At 40.4% G+C, this 25,408-nt stretch overlaps 2 protein-coding genes across 3 annotated transcripts in view; one reads left to right on the forward strand and one right to left on the reverse strand.

Annotated features, from left to right (window-relative positions):
- Window positions 1-3,246: 3,246 nt before the first annotated feature.
- LOC141805526 (proteinase-activated receptor 3-like) lies at window positions 3,247-7,169 on the forward strand. Its single transcript, XM_074690625.1, has 2 exons — window positions 3,247-3,413; window positions 5,733-7,169. Exons 1-2 carry the CDS (start codon window positions 3,347-3,349, stop codon window positions 6,815-6,817), a joined length of 1,152 nt encoding a protein of 383 aa, XP_074546726.1. The 5' UTR covers window positions 3,247-3,346; the 3' UTR covers window positions 6,818-7,169.
- A 1,840-nt stretch (window positions 7,170-9,009) lies between these two features.
- Window positions 9,010-25,408, reverse strand: part of LOC141805749 (synaptic vesicle glycoprotein 2C-like) — a 66,818-nt gene continuing 50,419 nt past the window's right edge. For both annotated transcript variants that reach the window (XM_074690939.1, XM_074690938.1), the window contains exons 5-13: window positions 21,456-21,589; window positions 18,536-18,625; window positions 18,302-18,412; window positions 18,134-18,222; window positions 16,201-16,365; window positions 15,218-15,351; window positions 12,890-13,093; window positions 12,644-12,803; window positions 9,010-12,547 (exon numbers count right to left, since the gene is read on the reverse strand). In XM_074690939.1, the coding sequence (XP_074547040.1) occupies window positions 12,364-12,547; window positions 12,644-12,803; window positions 12,890-13,093; window positions 15,218-15,351; window positions 16,201-16,365; window positions 18,134-18,222; window positions 18,302-18,412; window positions 18,536-18,625; window positions 21,456-21,589 (1,271 nt within the window). In that variant the 3' untranslated portion in view covers window positions 9,010-12,363. The remainder of the gene's footprint in view (window positions 12,548-12,643; window positions 12,804-12,889; window positions 13,094-15,217; window positions 15,352-16,200; window positions 16,366-18,133; window positions 18,223-18,301; window positions 18,413-18,535; window positions 18,626-21,455; window positions 21,590-25,408) is intronic.

Below are 25,408 nucleotides of genomic sequence, written 5' to 3' on the forward strand. Positions count from 1 at the left end.
GGTATGCCCACTAGGCCTCACATTTTAAGTTTGGAGGTTGGCGTTTTGCTCTATGTTACACTGCATGTTATTGAAACAGGCCTGCTGGGCCTGTGGTGCCTTCATATGTGGTTGGTAGTTTTCCATGTTCACAGGAAGTTTCTTTATGAACGCCACCCTTCTATTTAAGACATTGTTAGTCAAATTTCTCTGAAAGCTTTAAGTTTTGATGTGTCTGATGATGTTCTAGGGATGCTGGGGCCCATGATATCCAGTTTTGCTGAAAGGGTCTGTAATCAGAGGAGCTAAATTGGCTTGCATTAGCAAGAGCGCCAAAAGGGGCCATGGCAAGTGTGACTGTAGAAGCCCTTTAACTCTTTTTTTCCTCTGTGTTTTTCCTTCATTACATCCTGGCTTTTAAATGTGATACTGCTTCTCAAGAGGAGAAACAGAAAGTGATGTTGTTGAGCTGTTGTACAGGAAACAGATGCTCAAAAAAAAGTTCAACTAAAAGGAAGTGATGCTTTTGTATCCGAAGCCTCAAACAGAAGTCTGTTTTCCCCTCTTCAGATTGTCTAATTTGCAAGATCTATTTCCTTAAATTGAAACAAATTACATACAGCAAAACTTAATCCATGTTTCATATCAGAGCAAACTCAACCTCCCACTTTAATTCATCACGTCAAAAAGAGAAACCACATTCTATTGTTGACATGATGCTAAACCACACAAAGTGCAGAGCCGGTGCATTTATCTCCTCTCAGTCTGAGTCACCGTTGATGTTTATGTGTTTGTAAGACATAATTAACGTCACAGGCGGAGAGGGGTCTGTTTGTGGGGCTCAGACGGATGCTGGGACTGAAAACGAACCCACAAACAGAAGAAACAAAAACAGGACAAAGGTCACAGCTGTGATCAGCTGGACGTGAGAATTCAGAGATCAGGCTGTAAAATGAAACTATCGCTGGAACATGAAAATAAAGTCCTCAAGTAACACGAAGCAGAGTTTGAGACACTGTTGAAGATTTTCCTTTAAATATGGGCGTAAACTAAAGGTATGAAATCAGGTAACTAAGTTAGAATGTATTAATACATATATTTAAAAAAAAAAAACTACTACAGAAATTAAGAAGTTTAGAAATTTTCTCTGGCAGCATTTTTTCATTCTCCATTTATGTCTCTGTAAAGGTTTTTTTTTATGTTTTACGTCCTTTAAGCTCATTTACAACCAACTTTAATGTCCAAGCTATTTAAAAATCAGACAAACGCGTCAACCCTTCATATCTTAAAGGGGCTGTGAGGAGTTTCTAAGTAATCTCGACATATGCCTGATCCTTACCCACATTTTAAAATGAGATTACCAGTGCCAATATAGGTTAATTGGAAATGCTATTTATTAGCTTCCTGATTGGGTTGAGCAGGGATTGGTTCACCGCTAAGTATCTATGACAACACACTGAGGACTGATGAAGTTTAGTAGTGAGAAGAGAGATCCTTCTCTGCTGAGAAGAACTTTTTAAATTCATTTTGTAGTGATGATGGACACATGAGCCTAACTGTCAGAAAGAAAAAGGACAGGAGAGCAGAAGAAAGCTAAACAGGAGAGTGATAGAGCACAAGCTTAAGGCTAAAACACAAGCTAAAGGCTATAGCATGGGCTAAGCTGTTAGTGATAATGTCCATTTCAATGTACATGCAGCAGTTATTCTGCAGTGGTCTATTCAAACTTGAGAGTCTATCAATAAAATGAAGAGTGAGATTATGCTAGCTCTGCTTGGTAAATGACTGGTAAGACATGGCTAACCAGGATTTACTGACTTTAGACATTGCAGACATGTCTTAGAGCACCGAGCCGCCATCAGTGCTAAATATAGATGGCTACTCAATTACGTACAAATTGACAAAAGTTCACTTGTTGTCACGTTAGCCTTTGGATACATCTTAGAGCATTGGGATACCAGAAGTGCTACATATAGCCGGTGACTAAACTATGGTACAAACTGAGAAAGTTTGCTTGTTGTTGTAATGACATGTGTAAATGTTGATGTGCAACAGTTATAAGTTTGGCCAGCAGGTTGAGCCTTATGCCAAAATATGCATGTGTGTATTGTGAGCTGAGCTGGTTAGATGCAGACTTGGACCCACACAAACACTCCAATTGTCATGTTTCAAACCGCACTATAAACACGTTACCTCATCGCATTGTACCTGGTAAAAAGTTATCTTGAACAAAGAAAATTTGTTTCAGTCTGATCTCCATTCATATCCACGACAAACAAAATGCCTCGCTAAAGTCATGTCTTTACAACAGTGTGTGTGAGACTCAGTCTGATCTAACCAATTTCACAGCATGTTAGTTTATCAATGGACTGAATGCTGGTTATATGTTTGAAAAATACCCAGTGCAGCCACATATCACTAGCTGGGGCTGCAGCACCATGATGTCATAATGCTTTACAACCCTGATGTAAACAAACACAGGTGACAGCAGCTTGTTTTAATGACAGTTTGTCTTTTCTTCAAGGCAGTCAAGTAAAGAGATAAAAAAAAAGTTTCAGGGATTTTTAGAAGACAACACACACACACTTTTGCAATGTTTTATCTCATAATGTGTGAGCACATGTGATATTTTTTAACAGCTGACGCACCACCCTGCTCTTTAAAGGCCTCATGAACCAAAACATGATGGACATCTCTGTGTGTGTGAGACAAAATGAAGAGGAAGTGAAGACTAAACAAAAATGCTCCAGTTCAGACGGGCTTATCATCTTCAGACAGGCGTTTCCTATCGTTCCCAGCTGCCTCTTTCCAGCTTATTACATCACAAAAGCATCCCTGCTGACACTGCTTTACCGGAAAACTTGAGAAGAAGATTCAGAAAGTTTCCAAACATGCTCCATAATTTACATATGTGTGGATTTCCATTAGAAGTTGCCTAAAGGAACCAAAGAAGAATGTGAACAAGTTGATACAAGATAACAAAGATTTCAAACTTGTGGAGGGAAGTTTTCAGGGAGAATTTTGAGAACTGTTCTGAGGTCAGTGTAGTCATAAAGGTCAGTGTAAAATAGATTAGCACTCAGGTGTGGTGAGGAGGAAGCTGTTTTCTCTGCTGCTGTCACCTTTGACTCCCATAAACCAGAGCACACTCTGTGCATGTTAAAACAGAAAGCCATGGCCGACCCACATTCCTTTTGAATCAGAGCAGATGTTTTTGTGCTGGCTTCGACACGGGGAGGTGTTTGTGACTTCAGAGGTTCCTCCCACACAGTGGCTGCACTCGGAGGGGACGCTGAGCGAGGGAGACGTGAAGAAGAGAAGAAGGAGAAGTGACTGACGGTTGAGTATAGAGCAGCTAGAGAGAAAGATGGGGCGACGTTTCCTGTTGTTGCTGATTTTCATCCTCTGTTTGAGCGTTACTCTTCAAAAGAAAGGTAAGACAGGTTTTGTTTCTTAAACATCTCCTGAGATCAGACATCTCTGAGGGATCTCTATCAGCTCACAAGTATTCAGATTAATCAATAACAGCAGGCTTTAGCATGCACACGAGTGATTCACTAGTTCGCTGTGACTCCAAAAACATTCTGTACACGTGACACAAGAAGTTTCATCATAAGGATTTAGACCAAAGGAATGTTTTCTGGACTGATACTAGTCTCATTAAAGGTGTGACATAGGTTTTTTTTTTATTTCGTTTTGAAACTAAAGGTAGAAATGTTAATGGAAATCATGTGGGAAGTGTCCTCCAGTTTTCTGATTCATGGTTTGGTACCAAAAGATTTTAAAATTTCTTTTCTTTTCTTTTCTTTTCTTTTCTTTTCTTTTCTTTTCTTTTCTTTTCTTTTTAGTCAATTTTGGAAACACTGAAAAGTTTCTTTGCAAAGTTAAATCAGGCAATTTACAGTAAAGCTTTCTAAAACAAAACATATAATACAGTTGCATGGAGCAGCACAGATCTTTATATCAGAGCAAGTAAGGTTAAAAAAAAAAAAAAGTGGGTATCCAAAGATCCCAAAAGAAAACGGAAGAAGAAGGAGAAAAGGACAAAGAAGGAGTTGTTTTGCTTGGTTTTCTGCAATAAGTTCCTTTTCAAAATGTGAAGGTGTCAGCTTGAGTTGTGGAAGTTGTCCCTGGGTTAAATTAACATGGTCCCTTGTGCTTACAGGGACATCTTTAGAGGTGTTCAATGTGTGCCTTTTTTTACCACTTGGTACAATAAGAGAACCAACCAGATGTAAACTCATTTCTCGACTTTGAGACAGAAGTATTTTTGATTCTAACTTCCTCTTCTTCAACTGATTAGAATTTGTTGCAGATGATGCAAGTTGATTCAAGTTGTCTTTTTATTGGCCTGAGAAAGTTTGAACACGTCTCCAGTTCTGGCAGTTCTCCTGTAGTTCATATTTTATAGGTTGACACAGGTTTTATCCTCTAATTTCATCTTGTGGTATCAGCATGTTTCACTACTGTTTCATGTTTTGACCGTGGGGCTTTAATGTCTCACTTCTGTTGGACTGTAAGCACATTATCAGAGACAACTTCACCTGGTCTTCAAGAAGTGAGATAAAATCCATCCATCATATACAGAGCTCAAGTTTTCTGGCAAAAACAACCATCTCTGAACCAATTACAACCAGAGACCCGCTTACTGTGAAAGCCCGCCACATGCTAATTATTTTTAGATGTCAAACTATCTTGATATTGTGGGCGACCACGCAAATAAAAACAGTTCACACTGAATTGTATCATGATATCCTTGGACCACACACATCCTATTTGGGGTAACTGTTGCACAGAAGTTCAAGTGATCAAACAGCATTAGAAGATTAAAAAAAAAACTAAAAAAAACAAAACAAATGGGGATGAGCACTGTTAGCTCTCATTGTCAGGGGCAGACAGACCAGCAATTTTAGGTATTAAACATGTTTAACCATTTAGTCCAGAGTCAACATTCACTTGTATGTACTTATGACCAGATGGAAATGAAATGTGCTGAGATTCACTGAAATACACATAGAAAGAGTGAAACTTTTGTGTTTCTTTTTATTCTTTTATGACTGGCTTTTTGACCGCTGAGATTGATGACATCATTTAAAATGATCTAAACTTTGCATCTAGGTTTGAAGGGATAAATGGGCATACATAGTATCTGACCTTAAAGTATATGCATAAATGTTGCAGGCAGTCAGGAGCAGTAGTCATATTTACCCGGTTAAAACGAGGCTAGCCTTAGAGATTCTCTCTCCAGCTCTGCTGCTGGTGCCCAGAATGCAGGACAGGATTCTTTACAGCCTGTTTTTACGGGTAGGTTTGTCAGAGTAAGGGTTAGTTAGGGTTAGGTGTTAGGGGGTTTAGGGGTTAGGGTCCAGGGTTTTGGATTAGGGTTTGGGATAGGTTAAAGCAGCTACAGCTCAGTTTTTGATCAGGACACAGTTTAACAGGATGATGAACAATTTATAACTCATTTGTTGAGAAACTCAAACCCAACATACCAGGTCAACAGATAATTAGGATGAATCAGCATTTCCAATATGTTTCTGAACTGATTCACTGGATTTGGATTTGTTCACAAACATTTAGATTCAAATCTGAACTCGTAAAATCTGGTAAATTATCAAACAAATGGAAAAAAGTGGAACTTTTTACTCTCGGGGCCTAAACAACAAAAACTACCACTGATCATTTTTAAATATTCTTTGCTGTTTCCAGTGTTTTGATTCTCCTGAAGTTTATTTATCTTTTGTTTGTTTTAGGAGGAAAACGGGCGAAAGGACAGAGGAAAAACAGCTCAGAGGTTATTTTCCCTGGTCCCAGAACTTTTAAAGGAGAGCCACCACAGCCAAACCTTCAGCCCAGATTTATTTTTGTCCTGAATGGGACTAAAGCTCCTGTCACATCTGTCCCCTCTCCATCACTGTTGTCTCTGAGTAACAGCACAGTGGGATACCTCCACGGCCCTCTGAGCACGCGGGTCATCCCCGTTATTTATATTCTGGTCGTCATCGTCGGGATCCCGGCCAACATCGCCATCTTGTGCACTCTGGCGGCTAAAATCAGAAAAGTGTCCTCTGCCATCCTCTACTGCAGCCTGGCCCTCTCTGACCTCTTCCTCCTCCTCTCCCTCCTCTTCAAGGCTCAGTACCATCTCCATGGAAACCACTGGGTGCTCGGGGAGGCCGCCTGCCGAGTGGTCACAGCTTGTTTCTATGGGAACCTGTACTGCTCGGCCATGACTCTTGTCTGCATCAGCATCAAGCGTTACCTGGCCGTGGTGCACCCGTTCATGTATAAACGGCTTCCTAAGAGGATGTACACAGCGTGTGTGAGCCTGACCGTATGGGGTGTGTTTGGCGCCGCTGTCCTGCCTGAACTCCTCTTGCAGCAGAGCTACTGGCTCCCTGAGGTGGACCGCATCACCTGCCATGATGTCCTGCCTCTGGACTTCAACCCCCATGTCTTCCTGATCTACTACAACCTCTTCCTAACCATCTTTGGCCTCCTGGTTCCTCTCGGGGTCACGGTCCTCTGCTTCGTCTGCATCATCTCTGAGCTGCAGCAATCACACCATGACTGGGTGATGTACATCAGAGCCAGCTCTCTGGTGTTCGCCATCTTCCTGCTGTGCTTCACCCCCGCTGGACTCCTGCACTTCCTCCACTATGTGCAGCTCTTCACCAGTGGAACAGAAACTTTGTACATCTATTTCAAAGCCGCTGAGTGTCTGTGCTGCGTCCATGCCTGTTTGGATCCCTTCCTCTTTCTGCTCATGTCCAAGTCTGCAGGCTCCTCACTCTACTTCAGACCCTTTGGTGGAAAAACTCTGAGTATTTCTTTATGAGAAAAAGTGACTCAAATGACAGTTAGGACTGAGATTTTGCAGCTGATGGAAAGGGGAATTTCTCTGTGGCTGGAATCCAGGGAGAGAAAAAAAGTTTTTACTCAAAGCAGTTTGATTTCCTGTCCTCTGCTTGCTGAACAAAGAAAAGCTAGGGGAAGAGAAATATATGCTATAAATAATAATAATGTACATAGTTGTGTCTATAAAATTAAAAAAAAAAGTGTATTAAGCTGTTTAGTTTTTCTGGTGAGGTCTTCCTGGTGGAGACATTACTAAATGTAAAGCTGCATGAGTCACACACTGATGTCAAACTGTATAATTGGCCTTTGTGTGTCTGTTTTTGTTGATGTCTGCGGATTAAAAACTGAAAACAAAACAAATGTGACGCTTTCTCTGCTCATGTCTGTGAGGGCATTACAATTCCTGTGAACAATGCCTCATCAGATGTACAGTTCCAGATGTCTCTCTCAGTGTTTCTATATCTGGAGTGTTGTTTAACTTCCCTTTAGGCTCCTAAAGGAAGCAGAAATGGGCCTAAATTACTCCCATCACCCCTTCCTCTCTGAGTTGGCGTTTCCTGCCAGGTCTGACAGGATGCAGTGTGACATGGCTGCGAAGTGAGAAGCGGAAAAAAAGTTGTAAACAATTTCCAGAGATATTTCTGACTGATCATATCACTGTGGAAACTGGTACAGAGTCAGGGGCTGCAATTACACATACATTCAGTGATGAGGTTATGAGAGTTAATCTATTTTTCTACTTTATTGTCTCTTTCTGACTTAACCTGTGATCATTTGAAATTTTAACTCATATCTAGACCAAACATTTGATTTAGTTTCATATGACACAACCACTTTTTACAGGTCTGTACTAAAAGATGTTTGAAAACAAACAACCTCACAACTGGAATAATGATTCTGAACATGATGAACTTGTTGTTCCTGGTTTTGGGAAGCATAGGGGATCTGCCTTGGAAGAAAAACAGGAAGGGAGAGCTATAGAATGTGAGAAAGACCAAATGTGTCCAACTCTGCTCTGTTGATTGTGTAATCTCTCATCAGTCAGCTCACACCAGCTGCGTGTTCAGCAGATCCTCAAAACAGCTAGAGTCCCAGACTGAGGAGTTCCCTTGATTCCCACATTTATGATGAGCCCCTCCTCATTCATGTTGGGCTATAAGAAAAAACCTTAAACCTGTGGAATCTTGTCATAGCTAGCTAAACGCTGGTTTTGACACGATTTGTTGCATTTCAAAAGTCACTTTGTGTGTTTTGTGGCTTGCACGTATCATTTTCAGTTTTGTTCAGTCTGCTTTTTGTAAATTGACCGCGTCACAGCTCCAACATCCAGCAGAAATAGAAGGCCTGCATACCTGACTTCTGACTTACTGAAGCTGTGAACTGACACAGAGCCAGACAAAAGATACATGTGGTGTTTTTTTGGCTGTAAGAGTGCTGAAAGAGGTGCTATTAAGATGAGGTCCTACTCTTTCTGTATAGAGCCACTTCTAGTGGTGCCTGGATTGCAGGACAGGATAGTGTCCTGATGGACAAAAATGATTATTCTTAGTCAATATTTCCACTGTGGTATGCGCTGATGAGTTATCACAGAGATGGTAACAAGTCTGATAAAGTGTTCTTTGATCTGGTTAAAAACCTGTGAGATGTCAGACTGATAACTATTTTATCCAAAAAAGATCCACCTTTAAATCTACAAAGATATGTCCTAAAATGTTTGTGATTAAGAGCTTGGATCCTTCTTTCTCAGAGCTCATGCTCCTTCTGATGGGATTTAAGGCTTGTTTTAGTGATCCAGGTAATCGCTCAACAAAATCAAGATCTTTTAGCTTCTAAACAACTTTCCATAATACTGTTCACTAACAAAAGCAACAAATATACTAATTGCTTTTTGTAAGTAAATGTACTTCTTAATAAGGATGTAGTAAGGGTTTCCTTTTCTAAATAATCTTTTTCTGCCTCATTTTATTATTTCTTTATCATTTGCACAAAATACTCAGATGTCATTTTCTAAAATAAAATTGCACAATCGATTTAAGAAATTAGAAAAGCGTGGGCTTTGACCATAGCTTTGACTCCCTGGGAGGCGGTTTTGTCATTGGTAGTGTTGAAATGGCGGCATCTGCTGGTATGAGTGGATGCAGCATGAAGATAAACAAAAAGGCCCACAGGTGATCGAATGAACGTTTTTATTCAGTATGGAGACACCAGAGGAATCCATCTTTACACTGCATCCAGTTGAGCCTTTTCTTATCAAAATAAATCATATCAAGGACAGGTTCATATTTTACACACACCTCAATGTTTCACTGCAGAGGATTTCAAACCTGAGGGGATTTGAACCCCTCTGCTGGTTCACGCCTTGTACACACAGCCTCCTCAGCACCAGCATGTCCTTTCACAAGTCAACTCAGAACACTGAACACCTGTCCACAACAAATCTGACGACACACGAGAATGATACATTCACCTTTGATCCAGGAATCACATATCTGTTTCCCCCCTGTGGGGGAACAGAGAAGACACCGAAATGGGAAAAGCACACAACGGAAGGACTTGAGTAACAAACATGCAGGGTTTCTGAAACAGAGAGAGTTTGTTCAGCTCAGGTTGAGGTGTTTGTTGAGGGAAAGTTGTAGACGAGCAAAAGAGCGCACCAAACGTCAGGAAACCAGGTACACACCCTCAAAGTCAAATTATGTCGTTTAAAAAAGAACTAGCTGCACGAAGAGGTCATTTTCTGCACAAATAGGCTTTTCAAAATAAAAGTGTGAACATGATCAGAATTAAACAGTTCTATACTTTTGTTTTACTCTCATATTATGAACAAACCAATAAGAGGACATGTTACGGATATTTATTTTACAAATTCCTCTAATGCATTTAAACACCAAAACACTGATATTTTTTTTTAGCAGCAAGAGTCGTATTCATTAATTTTTAAAGGTTCATTTCACCCAAACCACGAATGTACTTATTTGTTTTAAGATTTCTGAACACAATGCAGTTTAATTTGTTTTGCCTGTGTTGCTCAGAGTGATGAAAGAGCAAATACTCTTCAGCAGTAATCAAGAACAGGTGACAGTGTTGACTTTGAGTTTTGGAACAAACTAAAGGTCTTATTCACAAAGGATTGTGCAGCTTTCACACCTTCAAAAAGGGTTTAAATGAGTCAGAAAGATTGCACATCAGCTTAAATGCTCCACAAATTGTGCTTCAGAGCAAAATGGGTCTTTTCTTTTATAATTGCCCCTCATGGAAAATTATTTTGACACATCTATGCACTCTTGAGCCGACATGCTTAAAAGCTTTTATTTTGTAGATAAAATGAAACATCTGCATAGCTACTAAATCTGTTTCCTTTGTGATTTGGGTGAACTGATCCTTTAATCATGGCTTTGATTTCACTGAAGCACAGGTTTTAAATCCTCCAGGTTCCTTGGTATAGACTGAAAACTCTCAGAGATGGTCACTGTATCTAATAAGGGTCTGTCTGAACACACACACTCACTCAAACACACACACATTAAGTCATGCACACTGAACTTTCAAGAGATGAGACAATAAAAAAGCAGGACAGAGCAGCAAAGCTTCCAGCAAGGTTTGGAAGAAGAGACGGGCTCAGCAGAGAGAGGCACGACATTTGAGAAAGGCCTTTGAGTTGTGGAGGGAGCAGCAGCGAGGCAGGGTGGAGATAAAGACAGCGAGAGGATGAGACACGGTAAAGAAACGAATGCTGATAGAAAAAAAGGAGAGCAGATTATAACAGCAGAGTATAAATTCTTCTTCACAGATTGCAAACAGAGAGCGAAGCCCTTCATGGTGAGCTCAGCGCCACAAGACGAACACGACACAGGTACAAGAGAGGGAGAGAGGAAGCATTCAGACAAAAGGTTTCCAATCCCAAAAGTCTCTGACTGTAAAAAGCAGAAAATGTAAACTTCTTTTCATCTTTAGAAATGTAGCTGCTGAAGTTGTTGGTTTTCTCTAGTCTACTACATCGTTTGGATTTTTTCTATGGCCTTGTCATTCTTGCAAAGTGCTGCAAAAGGCTTAAACATCAACAACCTTTATCTTAAAACAGGGAGTCAGGTCTGCAACATCAAACGAAACTAGTGAAACAATATATTTCATATGATACATATCATGAGGGTCAGAGTATCTTTCTTTCTTGTCAAAAGACATTTGAGTAAGTTTGACTCCACCTTCACATTTGTTATCAAAATCTGGAGCTACAGGTAACAGCTAGCTTAGCTTTACACATTAAGCCTAGCAACTTTCAAAAGTAACAACATACAAGAAACTCTAATAAAAAACAACTTTAACAAGTGATACCCTATGAGTTTGAAAAGAAAAAGATTGGGAAATGCAGAGGCGCAAAAAAACTGCAGTTCATTGAGTGTCCACTGGGGCAGACTCCAAAACCAAAGAAACTACGCCAGTAATGTTTATTATGGCAGAAGTAAACATAGCTAAAAGATTGGTTGAGTAAAGAATTATTTTATTTAGAGAACAAAAACCACTGCAGAATTGTTTTTGTTAACTATAACCATCTGCGACAGTGTAAGGTTCCAAATTATGGATCAATATTCATGTTTAGGGGCAGCACTAATTTGGATTTACAGGTGGGTGCATCGCAGAAACAACCTTTTACCATATCAGTCAGCCCACTGCTGGATGCAGCAACCATCAGCAAAAAGAGACAAGATGCCAGACGCAAAACATTGTTATAACATAAAACTACAAAAATCTCCTAAATTATTTGCACAGTTAAAAATGAATAAATACATAAATAAATAAAAGACTATTTTCCCTAAATAACACAACACCAGAGAAGATGCAACATTTTTATGGAACGTATTATTTATACAACCAAGTCGTAGTTTGCTGACTGCCTATCTGTGACACTCTGCTACATGTGCTGCAGTGCTGAGAGCCATAGCGCCCTCTGCTGGAAAGATAATGTGATGCGATGTTTTGTAATCACCCAGTAATCCTTTCCAAATATGTTCACTGAGCCACATATAGCTCTAAAAGCTTTTTTTGGTGTCTGTAAGGTTTAACTTCAGAGCCAGGCTAACTGGAAAGGCTCCCCTCTTATTCCAGACTGGAAGCTAACCAGTTCCTTGGAGAAGCAGCTCTGGTTCAGTAAGGTTGTCTGAAGTCTAAGCCTTTTGCAGCGGTGACACATGCATGAGAGTTTTGCATGTGTGAAACAGCCAGTAGTTGATAATGAGGTGCTGATATTCAGAGTTTCATTGACACCTGGTTTCTGGAAGTAACATCGGCCACCAGGCGTCGACACTTGGTCTTTATCTCTTTATATCTACAGCTCATTGTAAAGTTTAACTGCATTAAATGAAACATTATTTACCAGGTTAACACTCAGATAGAAGAACAATAACTCGAGTTTGTGAGCTTATTTTTGTTCAAACGATAATTTCAAGAAGGACGAGTGCAGGGCTTGTTTGGGTAAATTATAGCCCACTGAGTGAAGACCTGGTAAACAACATACTGCTGTGTCGAGGTCTACATGAGGACATTGGCTCGTGTGTCTGGCAGTCGCAGCCCCACCAGCCCGCCGCCAACCAGCACAGACGAGGCCAGTAGGATAGGGATGGCTTTGGTGATGCCAACCAGAGAGCCAAAGATCAGGTTGCCCAGAACGGCTGCCAGCTTACACATGGCGTTACAGAAGCCGAAACCTGTGCCCCTGGAAAAGAAAGAGACGGAGAGACCCAGTGTGTGACTTCCTGAATGTCTTCCCCTTTGATCACATAAAGGAAAACTCCAGAGCTGCAGCACTCACCTCCTGTCTGTGGGGTACAGCTCAGTGGTGACCACGTCCAGAGAGTTCCACGCAGAGATACTGAGACCATTATAGAGACAGAGCATGAAGATCATCATGGACTCACTGGTGCCAAACCAGAGGAAGAAGCAGCTGATGCCTGACAACACCATAGAGCCTCCTGCAAGATGACAGCTTCAAAATCAGCCTCAGAGTTTATTATTATTTAAAACATCTTGTGTAATAAAAGAATCAGAGCATCTTTACCCAACATGCTCAGGCGTCCGATTTTATCCATCAGCAGCGCAGACACAATGTTTCCAGGCAGCACCGCCAGCGTCCCCAGGAAGTTGACGAAATAAACCCAGTATGCACTGTAATCATCGTCAAACGTCATCTGACAGCCTGTCTTGTTTTGATGAAAGGAGCTGTTTATCACCCTTGAGTTTGTAAGTTTGGCATCGTCGATATCTGTAAGAGTCAGGGACAGGAGAAGAGTTTTTACACCACGTTTGAATTATTCATGGAGGTAACTCCTCGACTGTATCTGTGAGGCAGCTTCTGGGATAGAAACACAAAAACTCCATCGCCTTGTGTCCTCGAAATAAGGAGCTCATTAATGTTTGATGAGGAGCTCATTTAGCCTGAGGATGCACCTTCTTATTCTCATGAAGTAAAACTGGGAGATAATTTAGCTGAAGTCAGCATAACGCCCCTGAAAAAAGAGATAACATCGAGCCGGGATCTGGTCTAAAGTTCCTTTCAGGAAGCAACTTCTGTGCTCTTAAAATATAAAGCCAATGAATAAGTGTGTAAGGCTGCAGTTCCTCCAGTGTCCACACGAGGCAAAAAAGACGATCTGTACAACAAAAGTAAACATGCTTACAGCCTGGCTTAAAAACGTGTTAATCTGTGTCTCTCATTTCTCTATCAGCCTGACAACAAGATTAACAAGAGTGTGATTAAGCTGCGGGACGGTTTGGTACAGTTACGCCTGATCCCATTTGTGTTTCCACAGCAGACTGTGCCCTCTCGTGGTGGGCGGCGTGTAAGCCGGATGCCGGAAGCCGTAGCTGTTAAACAATAGCGTGACGCCGTAGCAACTTACCCTGCTATTAAATCCAACAAAGAAGAAAAACTCGACAAAGTAAAAAAAGAGCACCGATGGAAGACATGCAGCATTTCGTCCTCTCTGTGATTGGCATGTAACTCTCTGTTACAAAGTGCCATCAAGCTTTGTTTCAGAGAACTCTGTGTGCCGCCAGGAGAAATGCAGCCGCTGTCGGGGTAAGTGACGATATTTTTGACCAATCAACCGTCTGCAGTGTGTTGCTCCACCTCCGAGAGCGGATCAGTTCAGTCTGGCACCCATACGGAAGGATCCCAAAAAGTAGGTTGGCTCGTCTCAGTTTTTAGGGATATGTCCCAGGATGAGTCAGTGGAAACGCTGCAAAAAGCGCCGTACCGAGATGAACCGAACCGGTCTGCTTGGTGGAAACACGGCTTTAGTTATTAAGATTCACATCAGAATCAGATTTGTCCTGTTTTAAGTAAAATATTATCAAGTTTGTTGTACTGAGCAGGTCAGTATGCCACAGATAGCAATATTCCTCTTTATTTTGGGGTCAGGTGGTTTAAAATTATTATAAATTTCATTTTGCAGTGCAGTAGACTGCTAAATGATATTCATAGTAACTGTTTTGCACAATATCAGATTTTTTATGAGAAACATTGATTACACCAACTGACATTTATCAGTTTTACCAACTGACCACGACTTTCATCCATGCACTTTTAAACATGAAACAGCCTTCCTCCACAGGAATTCAACACATGTAGGACACTCTGTCTGGTTTATCTGTATGTTGTCTCTAAATATAAACTCCGGCAGCTGCATCAGAGAGAAATTCCTCCCTTCTCTCACCTCTCCTCCCTCCATCCATCCGTCTCTCCTCATTTGTCTTTATCCCCCGCACTCTAGAGAAGCTTCGCTGGAGGCAAAGAGACTGCATCCCTGAGGGGGCATTACAGGCAACCTGACGTGCCCTCACTGTTTCCATGTTCAGCTCTTTTCTTGAGTGCTGTGGGGAGAAACATTTCTCCACACACAATGCTCCCACAAGGTCTGAATCAGCTGCAAACATCCTGCTTCTCTTTTTCTTTTTGCACAAGTCCAGAATGATTAGACCGCAAAGGAGCTGAATGAAAAGTACAAATGGATGTTTACAAAGCTGAAGCAGATTTGTTCAAATTAATCATAGCGACAATCCTGAAACTTAGATAAAGAGTCACCTCAGCATCTTGAATGTTAGCAAAAATCCTAAAATAAAATCTCTTTTCTGTGGTAACAAGTAGTCAGTTTTATCACTTTGCAGCTCAGGCCGGTTCAGTTTCTCCTTCAAACACAGTGGCCTGAGTTTGGAAAGGCAATCTTTGCAGGGCCGGAGAGGTTGAGCAGTAAATTAATGGCCATAAACACTCAGACCTCATTCTCCTGTAGCCAGAAGCTCCACCGTTAGACCAAATATGAAGTGTCGGGAAGTGACGGACGCTGAGTGAGACTTATATGTGGATGTTTTTAGAGTGGAGACTCACCTGTGTTGAAAAAGAAGCAGTCGATGAAGGTGCAGTTTTTGAAAGAGGAGCCAACAGTGGAGACATCTTCGAAGTAGCAGTTGATGAAAGAGGAGTCGATAAATTGTACGGCCTTAAACTTCATGGCGATAAACCTGGAAGAGAAGGAGGATGACAGTGACCGTTTAAACATAAAGGAAGAAGCACTTAACAGTGAGAGATTTGAACCTTTATGTTTACAGATGCAGATGGTTGTGACCTGAAGCCTCAGACGGTTTATTAGTCAGTTATTGATCTTTACTATCTGTTGCATGCTGCTGAACACAGTTACATGGTTTTAGTCTTGATACGATCTCTGACCAAGCATGCATTGTGGTCTGAACTCTGCAGCATCTTCTGCATCTTCTCTCTGGCCTTTGTGCAAGAGAGAATGAGGAGAAGATTTGTGTGTGTGTGTGTGTGTGTGTGTGTGTGTGTGTGTGTGTGTGTGTGTGTGTGTGTGTGTGTGTGTGTGTGTGTGTGTGTGTGTGTGTGTGTGTGTTTGTGTGCGTGTGTGTGTGTGTGTGTGTGTGTTCGGTCAGGACAGAGAGAAAGAAGGGAGAAGAAAGAAAGAGAGATAAGCTTTTAATTTCCTGGCTGTGCGGCAGATAAAGGAGGCAGGATTAATATTACCGGCAGCCGTGTGTTGTTTACGGGAGTGAAGAATAGTCTTGTTGTCCCGCAGCAGGACAAAAAGAAGCTTCAAGCACAAACCTGTGCACAGGGGAGGCTCACAGGTTTGGATCACTGGAGATTTACATCCTATCTCATACATTTATCCATTTGTTTAAAGCTCCTGTGAGGATTACTGAGCAGATATTAACAGAAATGTCTCTTTAAGACCTTAAGTAAGATCAGAGAAAAAGAATGACTTTGTCCACAGGAGGCGCCAAACTCAACTCATACAGTAAGTTCCTGACTGCAGCTTTTCAGAGAAAGAAAAAAGGATTGGGGACTCTGCTCACCTGTCGTTGATAAACGCCCCGTTCCTGTGGATCTGGTTCTCCAGGGTGAAGTTGAAGGTGAAGTCTTCGATGCGTTCGTTGTTGTGGATCTTCACTCTGGAGGCGTACTCGTCGGCCTGAAGGTGCTTGATGACGTCAGGGAACCAAACAGAGAGTCCGTAGAACCTGGACACACAAACAGCTTCAGTCTATTACATGTGGTGATTGTGGGACCGTTGAATTAGTTCTCAGTTTGTAAACTTTAGTTTGTTATGTCACAGTATGTGATATTCTGAGATTTTAAGTTTAAAAATCGTCAAGCCGTGTTCATGGGGTACATGGACATAGAACACAAGGTACCCTGAGAGGCTGGGTGATGGAGTGTATTTTTTTAACCCTTTCCAAAGCCACATCACAACCGAGAAAAGTATCTTCTTTGGATAAAGTTGGGCTGTCGACCACAACAGCAACTCAACATTAATAAAATGAACAAGGATGTCTCCATCCTTTCTCAGGTAAGCTGACATCTTGTTTGAGACATGTTGTCACTTTGCTGGAAAGAAATATAAAGTCATCCTTAACATTCTTAACTTTAGCTAATGTTAGCTAAAGTTAGCCTAATGTTAGCTCTTAGCCGTGTTGTTAATCATGTCACTTTGTTGGGAGTTCATGGGCCTATTTTGCTCTGTTTTTTTGTACTTTGGTGATTGAACATCGTTGTTAGCTGTTGTCCAAAGGACTTTTGTAAAACTACCATTAATCTTGATTGAGGTGGTAAAAAAGCAACAGAAAATGTTACTTTTTTTCATATTCTGAGCCAAAAACTTTACTTAGGTGGTGATGGTGATAGCAACAAGATAACTGTTTATCACATTTGCACTGGGATCTGCACATTTGCTTGTAACTGAAGTTTTTATCAACCTTCTCATCAATAAAATGATTACTACAGCTCTCCGATGTGAAACAGTTTTGTCCCTGCTGCTATCACTGAGTTAACAAGATGTTGCGATATTTGGTTTTATTTTATTATTGCTTTTTTTTTCTTGGTCTTACTTTTGTGGTTTTTACTTTTCTATTTTATTTTAATTGATTCAATTGATTTGTTTTTTTATTTATTCAGATGTATATTCTCAGTGACATTCGTTCTCATTCTAATTATGGCTGGTGGAACGAGGGTGCCATTTTAATTATGTTTCAGTGTTTTAAAAGTGTGTGTCAATTCTGACTGTTTTGTATAGTTTCCTGTTTATGTTATTTATGTTGTTTGGATGTCATCATTTTGCTGCAACAACAAAACTGCTACAAATAAAGTAACCTAACCACACTACAGAAGTTTTACAGGACATTATCACATCACAACTGAAAAAAGTTACCTTTTTAAAAAATATATCACATATTCTTTTTTTTAATAAATATTTGGCTTTAGTTAGTTCTCAAGTGTTGAAGTTTTGGCTTGACTTTCACCTTTGACCTGTAAGCATTTGTGCAAAATACAAGTGTTCATGAAATACTGTATCCACAAGAACAGGACGGACAAACAAAAACCTAATCTCCCTCCACCTGTCTGCCTCTGACAGGGATAGAAACACAACTCTGAGATAAAATCTGCCAGGCTTGAACAGATTAAAATCTATTTTTTGAAGCTCTACCCAGCTGATTTTTGTCTCCTTAGGGCTAAAACTTTCTGACACTTCCGTACTGTATTTCATTAGCTGAAGCCAGCTGAAAAAAAGCAGAATGACACCTTCCCTCTAATAGCTTCTCTCTTTCCAATCTCACCTGTCAACATTCATCAGGAGGACACATCTGCCTCAGTGCTAAACACTTCACTGAAACCGTTATTAAGCTGCAGAGTAACCGTGACTCTGCAAAGTGTTGCAGAGGGCGTCGTTTAACACGCTGCAAGTGAACAATAAAAAGAGATGAAAATAACAGAGAGAAGAACATCTCTCACCCAAAAGACAGAGTGAACCAGACTGCAGCCAGCTTCAGGGTGTTGTCTTTCACTGGGTAGTTGAAGCATTTCATGAAAGTCAACCATATCTGTGAGGAGAGGGAGAGGAGCTTAACTCATTTTGGACATTTAATAATCAAATAAGTTAGGGTAAGAAAAGCATCGTACTCCTCTGAGCTCCGTCTTGATCTTGGAAAGGACCTTGAGAGCAGGATTGGCCGACTCGTTCTGCATCTCCACCAGCTCGTCCAGCTGTTTGGGGATTTTGATCCTGTTGACCTGTAGGGGGAGACACTGATCTGTCACCTTCTCATGGCTCTGCAGCCAGGAGGACGTGTGTGTGTGTGCGTGCGCGCGCGCGTGTGTGTGTGTGTGTGTGTGTGTGTGTGTGTATGTGCTCACAGTAAAGACTCTCTCCGGCTCTCCTCGGGCTCGCATGTTTGTGTCATGGATCTGTTTGAGCACCATCCAGGCCTCATCGTGTTTTCCCATCTGAGACAGAGAGACAGTTTCACCAACGCAGACACAGCAAAGACTTCAGATGTTCTCAAGTGGCTTCTGATAAGAACAGCACAGATCGCTGACTGGATTTTAACTAAAAGTTAGATTATTACACAGGTTTGCTTATATATGATTGATGCACACGTATTTTGAGCTCTTAAACTCTATAAATATTGTCTTTGAAGCTTGTACAGAACTTAAAAATTGTGCACTTGAATTCAATTTTGCATTACTCCCACTCTAAAAGCCTCTTAAACCTACATATATGTGGTAAGCTAACTGAGAGCTACAGCTATAGCATAGATTTACTTGCCTGTATTCAAGTCAAGGTAAGATGATACTTAAAGAAAAAAATTGTATTAATAAAGATTTAAAATAAATATTTTAAATGATGTATCTACACTACTTTATTTTTTTCCAGACTGAAAAACATCTTCAACTTTGAGGTTTTATGGTCAGGTTGTGCAGACAGGGTTTGTACAAACTAACTTTTCTTTAGTTTCCTTCTCCAAACTAAACTCAGCTAAGTGTTTTCTGTTTCCTGGAATAAAAAAAACTCTAATACTTTAATTTAGACAGAGTTTAACTTTTGAAACTCCAGCTCGCTCATTAATGTCAGGGCTTTATTTCCAACCAATCAGAAGCAAGGGGGTGGGGCTTCTGGGGTCAAATATAATGTCAGGTTCAGAGCTGCTGGTCATTTTAAACAATGTCTATCTGCTGTTTTTACAATTTCAGAGAAAATTGTTACGGTAAATATTGCTGCCATATAAAAAAAAAAAATTCAGTGTCAAGTTATTTCATGATACTGAGTTATGATGTTATTAAGTGATACATTTTTGCCAGTGTTGGACTGGTGCAGTTCGTATCTATGGAGCCTTTCTTGCCTCTCCAGCTGATTGATGATAAATGAAGCTACCTCCAGAAGATTAGACTGAATTTTCATTCCGTAGAGCCCCATGCATTTCAAGATCCATCTTAGTGAGCTGTATTCAACGAGTTCTCTGTACAGTTTCTTGTTTAACATGAGTTAAACAGTAAAAGTGATCCCATAGAAACATGACAGTTTAGTATGTTGTAACAATGTGATATTTCAGTATCAGTGCTGGCATTAAAAACAAAATGTGAGGCCTGTAAGGTCCTTTGTTTGACAATTTTTAACGATACGTATATAACATAGACTGTAAAAAAAATGGATGTCCGCTTGCTCGGCTCGAAGTGAGGGCTCCACAAAAACTGCTCCCCCTGGTGGTTGGCTGCAGTATAGGTTAGAAAATCTGGCTTTCCAGCCATTCCAGATGGGCTGTGGTCAAACTTAAAAAAAATTGAAATGTTTCTCACGTCCGATTGTTGTGGCGATTTGAAGATATCATTTGGCTGGCTTGTATTCAAGTCCTCTTTTTTATGAAAAGTTTCGTTTTCATTTGTTATACGAGGTTAAAAACAAGGCTTTACGTAAGGTTTAAAGATAATTGACAGCTGCAGTTCTCGTGTATTTTTTTCGAGGATTATAATGTATGTCAGTAAGTAGAGTCAAGAAGAGATTAGGCTCTCAAAAGAAAAAACTTATTATTATTTTTGTCACCCAGCTCCACTCAGATTCTCCCAGAATCCCTCACAGTCTCTATTGCGCAGACTCTGGCTACACAACTGTAAAAATGGCTGTGCCTGTGACGGGGGAATTTTGGCTTCAAAACCGTACAATGATAAATGGCAGAGTCACACTGTCCACTCTATATACAGTCTATGGTATATAAGATATTAAATATATAAATATATAAAAAAAGATACTAAGCAGAGGAGATACTTTGGCCTCTGAGTCTGTGAGTTTGCCATGGACTGAACCTGTTTTTCAAGATTTGGATAACTGACACTACTGTGTTATTAAACACACAGCTCTGCCACAAATTTTATGAATATTTAATGTATACATTTTATATATCTACAAGGTGGAGGGGGGCCTTCATCTTCTGCCTTAAAAGTTCCCACTTCATGGTGTGTCAGGTCAGGTGGCCAGGATTTTAACACAGATGTGTAAATGAAGCTAATTTAGAATCATTTCTAGAACTTGAAAAGTTGTTAAGATCATGAAGTAAAATACTTTTTGAATACACTTAGGTTTAGTATTGTTAAAATTGCACTTATTTTTCTTGAGAAATTCCAGGTTCAGGGTGTATTTTTGTATTTTATTTTGGGTGTTGTTGTTGTTTATTGGATATTTTGCGACATTTTTAATGGTCAAACCCACCTGAGATCAAATTGTTCCTGTATGTAAATTAAGCCAGCTACACTGTGCTCCCGTCAATTATACAAAAATATATAAAACTGAATCTCTTTCACAGCAAAAGTCTCAGGTGTTAGAATTTATTCCATCTACAGTTGTGATGAGGAGCTTGTTTAAGTTCTGACTCAACATTTTTGTGACCTGAATCAGAGATAATGCTGACTTCCCTTATTGAAACAATTTACTTACAAAACTGCAGCAAGTACCTTTTCCTACATCACTAACCAATCTACAGAAACTCACTTAATTTAAGAAAAACACTGAGAATTAACACAAGTAAAATTGAGAATTCGTCTGCACATTTAACTCTCCACACCTGCTCGAATGCCTGGAGAGAGACCTACCGTTCAGTTTGAGAGCTCTGCATTAACAAAACATCTTAATTTACATAAATGTGCCGTCTAAACACTTCTCCTTGGGTAACAGTCCTATACCCAAAAGGTTTAGATATACTCAGATGACTGTATGAATCCTTATCTCAGTCATTAGCAGTAATAATGGAGCTGATGGTATCTCTTAAGACTCTTCATTTCTTACCTCCAGGTAGAAGCGGGGGCTCTCAGGCATAAACGTTAGAGCGACCACGGCGGACACACACGGCAGCGCACACACCACCACGAAAACTCTCCAGCTGTGGAACTGGTATGCTGAGCCCATGCTAAAACTCCAGCCTGCACACACACACACACACACACACACACACACACACACACACACACACACACACACACACACACACACACACACACACACACACACACACACACACACACACAGAAATAATACATCAGACCAGAGTTCAAAGCAGCGACATGAAAGCACATAAAACATGAATAAAACAAACAGAAATATTTTATGGCTGCTGCTATGATCGCTTTTCTCCCCTCAAGGTTGGCAGTGCTGCAGGTCTTATGTCTGGACACTAACAGACAAACAGTCATGATGTTTCTCTGCCACGAGCTAATAAAATTAATTAACCTGCAGGTCAGCGAACACTCTGGTGTCAGAGCGCACTCTTTGGCATCTGTAGACACAAAGTCTTTAATCTCTCTCTTCCTCTCAACTCCCCTCTGTCCTTCCTCCTCTGAGGGTTTTTAATTCACAGCAACAGACATGATAAAAAGAACTATCTCAGCTGTCAGAGGCAAATATGCATAAAGGAGGTTAGTGCTGAGGTGTGGTTAATGGTTACATTTTTAACTGGGTTGCAGGCTCCTTACTCAGGGTGCCAACTGAAGTCGCCAAAATCAGATTCACTTCTGTGAGAGGAAGCTGGAGAGAACCCATGCATGCAGGAGGAGAACATACAAAATCCTCACAGACACTGTCCCAGAAACTTTATTCCTGTGAGGCAACAGCACTAACCGCTGCACCACCTGAGATTTGTACATATGAACTAATATCATCACAACATACTCCGGTTGTGGATAAAACCTTGAGTATGAAGCTGCAACCCTCGATCTAAAATAATAAAGCTTATGTGTAATTGCTACAAACTGCAGTTTTCCAGCATCCACAAGAGGCTATTTGCAGAAACACTTGAAACCACATACACACCAAGCCGAAAGAGCTGAATTTTGCAGCTAACAGTTTCAACACAGGTTTTAACAGTTAATTTCTGCAGCAATTTTTAAAAGTTTATTTTCAAATCTATTAAACTTGAGAGTTTTCCCCTGTATAAGAGTGTGGCTGACCAGCTAGATTAAGTGCAGCTAGGGATGAATACCTTTCACATTAGAAACAATGCAGTACAGATGCCCAATACCTGGCAATCGGTATCGGTACTCAACAGGAACAATTTTTGGTACTTTTTTGTGTTTATGTGGTAAAAAATATCAATTTGGTTAACAATAAAATATATATTTTTTCAGTTTAGCATACTTATTTTTCAGTTCATAAAATTATGATACTGTGTTCATGTCCAGCATGAAAAATCACCTTCTCTTCCATTCCTCCACAGTCATAAGGATGCCTTTAGGTACCTAAACATGGTACTGTTTGATTTTACATGAACTGGTACTCGGTACTTTTGACATAATTCAGTTGGTACCTATAAAAGTACTTTATTGGGTACCCACTCCTAAGTGCAGTAAATGTCTACTCTATGATGGGGCACATTATGGCGTGGCGTGGTGTGGCATGGCTTGATACGGTAAGATATTGCTATGAAGCTTAGCGCAAGTTTTTTTCCCGCTCCTCACTATCAGCTGACCAGGGGGGTATCAGCTTTTGACTCTATCCAATCATATTGCCACATCTTCAAGCGTAAGCCAGTCATCACATAGTTTAGTAGTTTAAATGCTGTTTCTTCTCAGTTGTCAGTTTGTAGCACAAGCTTCATTTCTCATAGCTGGAGCTAACTGCTTACTAAACACACATTTTCCTACCAAATTTTGGCAAGAGCAGTTAATTGATTTGTAATTCTGGTATTAATCAAACACTTTTCTGTAAGGGTCCTGTATAAGGATTTCCTTTTTTAAGGCGAGGGGAAAACTACCCGTACCAAGTTCAGCTCTAATGAAACAAGCTTGGAAGCATGGAGTTAATGATCCTTTGTGCTATAGATTCAGAGCAGAAAACAAAAAAGGACACTCAAAGTAGATGCAAATGATCTTCAGTGAAAAAAAAATGTGTAAAATGTTACAGCAAGAGGTTAGCGTTATGCACATGCCTTTCCATTACTCTCTGTAGTAAAAATGTTCTGCTTTTCCATAAGTATGATTAACATTTCATATCAAATAGCTGGAGAAAATTGCAGTACACCATTCATCAAAATGTGGTGAGTGTAACAGTGTGACAGAGCTCATTAAGTGTGTTTTTAGACCACACACACACACACACACACACACACACACACACACACACACACACACACACACACACACACACACACACACACACACACACACACACACACACACACAGCTTAAAATCATTCAGTCTGTAAACTGTGCCACAGGAACAACATCAAAAAAGAACGGCATCATGGACGAAAAAGTCGGTGTGTGTGTGTGTGTGTGTGTGTGTGTGTGTGTGTGTGTGTGTATGTGTGTGTGTGTGTGTGTGTGTGTGTGTGTGTGTGTGTGTGTGTGTGTGTGTGTGTGTGTGTGTGTGTGTGTGTGTGTGTGTGTGTGTGTGTGTGTGTGAGTGTGCGGCCGGCCTGCGGGGTTGCTCCAGCCTGTACCAGTACAAACCTCATTAGGGGGATTATAGCTTTAATGGACTGGAGGGGACGGCTGACTGATTCGGATACTCAGCAAGATTTATGTTCCCACAGTACAGTAAGTGAGCGCAGCTGAAACACACACACTCACACACGCACACATGTACACACACACACACACATGCACACACATGTGTACACACTGTCCTTGGCTTGTGTTCAATTTATAAAGGTATGTGCGTGAACTCAGTAAAACAAACACCTGACATCTCACACTGAGACAAACACAGTACATCAAACTGTGGCTTCAGGATTGGAGTTTGCAAGAATGTGACTGGAAGAGACAAAATCACACACACACACACACACACACACACACACACACACACACACACACACACACACACACACACACACACACACACACACACACACACACACACACACACACACACACACACACACACACACACAGCTCTCTGGCCGTTGTCCACCAGTCAATGCAAAGAGCACTGCGGCGGAACCTATTACCCACACACCACTGCGTCCTGCAGAAAGAATGTGTTAAAACACTGGCGTCTAATCAATTGACCTCAATTATGAGCCTCAGCCAGCGCTCTTCGCTCATGCACACGAAGTTTGTGATGAGGGACACAGAGACACAGATATATCTGAGCTGAGAGGGGGAAAACTTCTGTAACTGCTCCAGAGCTGCTCATGAAACATGAAGGAGAAATTAATTTCTGAAAGCTTCTGGGTCTTAACACTTCATTTTTTCATAACGTAAGTATATTTTAAGGTGCTTATTAAAATTGAAAAGCTGATGCAACATGACATGATAGGATATTCTATTATCAGGCTCTATACTGCGTGTCATAAGGTATGATACAATATGAGAGATAATACAAAGTGATAAAAAATCAATACATTTTCAATACATTTTTACATGATACTATCTAGATGAACAGAGATAGCGATAGAAATAGACAATATACACTTCAAATACTATACAAGTGTACACTATACTTCAAAATACTTTACAACACAACATGATACAGTTTGGTATGGTATAATCAGATGTGCTAGATATACTGGTATTAAAGCATACTCTGGTATACCATTTTATAATGTGATACATTATAAAACTGGTTTGATATAACACAATATATTATGAAATGACTGGTAATCAAGTGTCATAATATGATATATACAATATTTCATAGAACACCAGACCATGTGAGAAAGTTAAATAATGATGATGATGTCTACAGAATATATCAGGAGCCATATTTTCCCACAAAATGCACATCACATGAGTCAGAGAGAA

Source organism: Halichoeres trimaculatus, unplaced genomic scaffold, assembly GCF_033239565.1.
Source record: "Halichoeres trimaculatus isolate MK-OKI-2021-1 unplaced genomic scaffold, fHalTri1.1 fHalTri1_scaffold_16, whole genome shotgun sequence".
Taxonomy (NCBI): domain Eukaryota; kingdom Metazoa; phylum Chordata; class Actinopteri; order Labriformes; family Labridae; genus Halichoeres; species Halichoeres trimaculatus.

Coding starts and splice junctions, on each gene's coding strand:
- LOC141805526 (XM_074690625.1), top strand. CDS start 3,347: ATGGGGCGACGTTTCCTGTTGTTGCTGATTTTCATCCTCTGTTTGAGC. Junction 3,414..5,732: donor CGTTACTCTTCAAAAGAAAG/GTAAGACAGGTT, acceptor TGTTTGTTTTAG/GAGGAAAACGGGCGAAAGGA.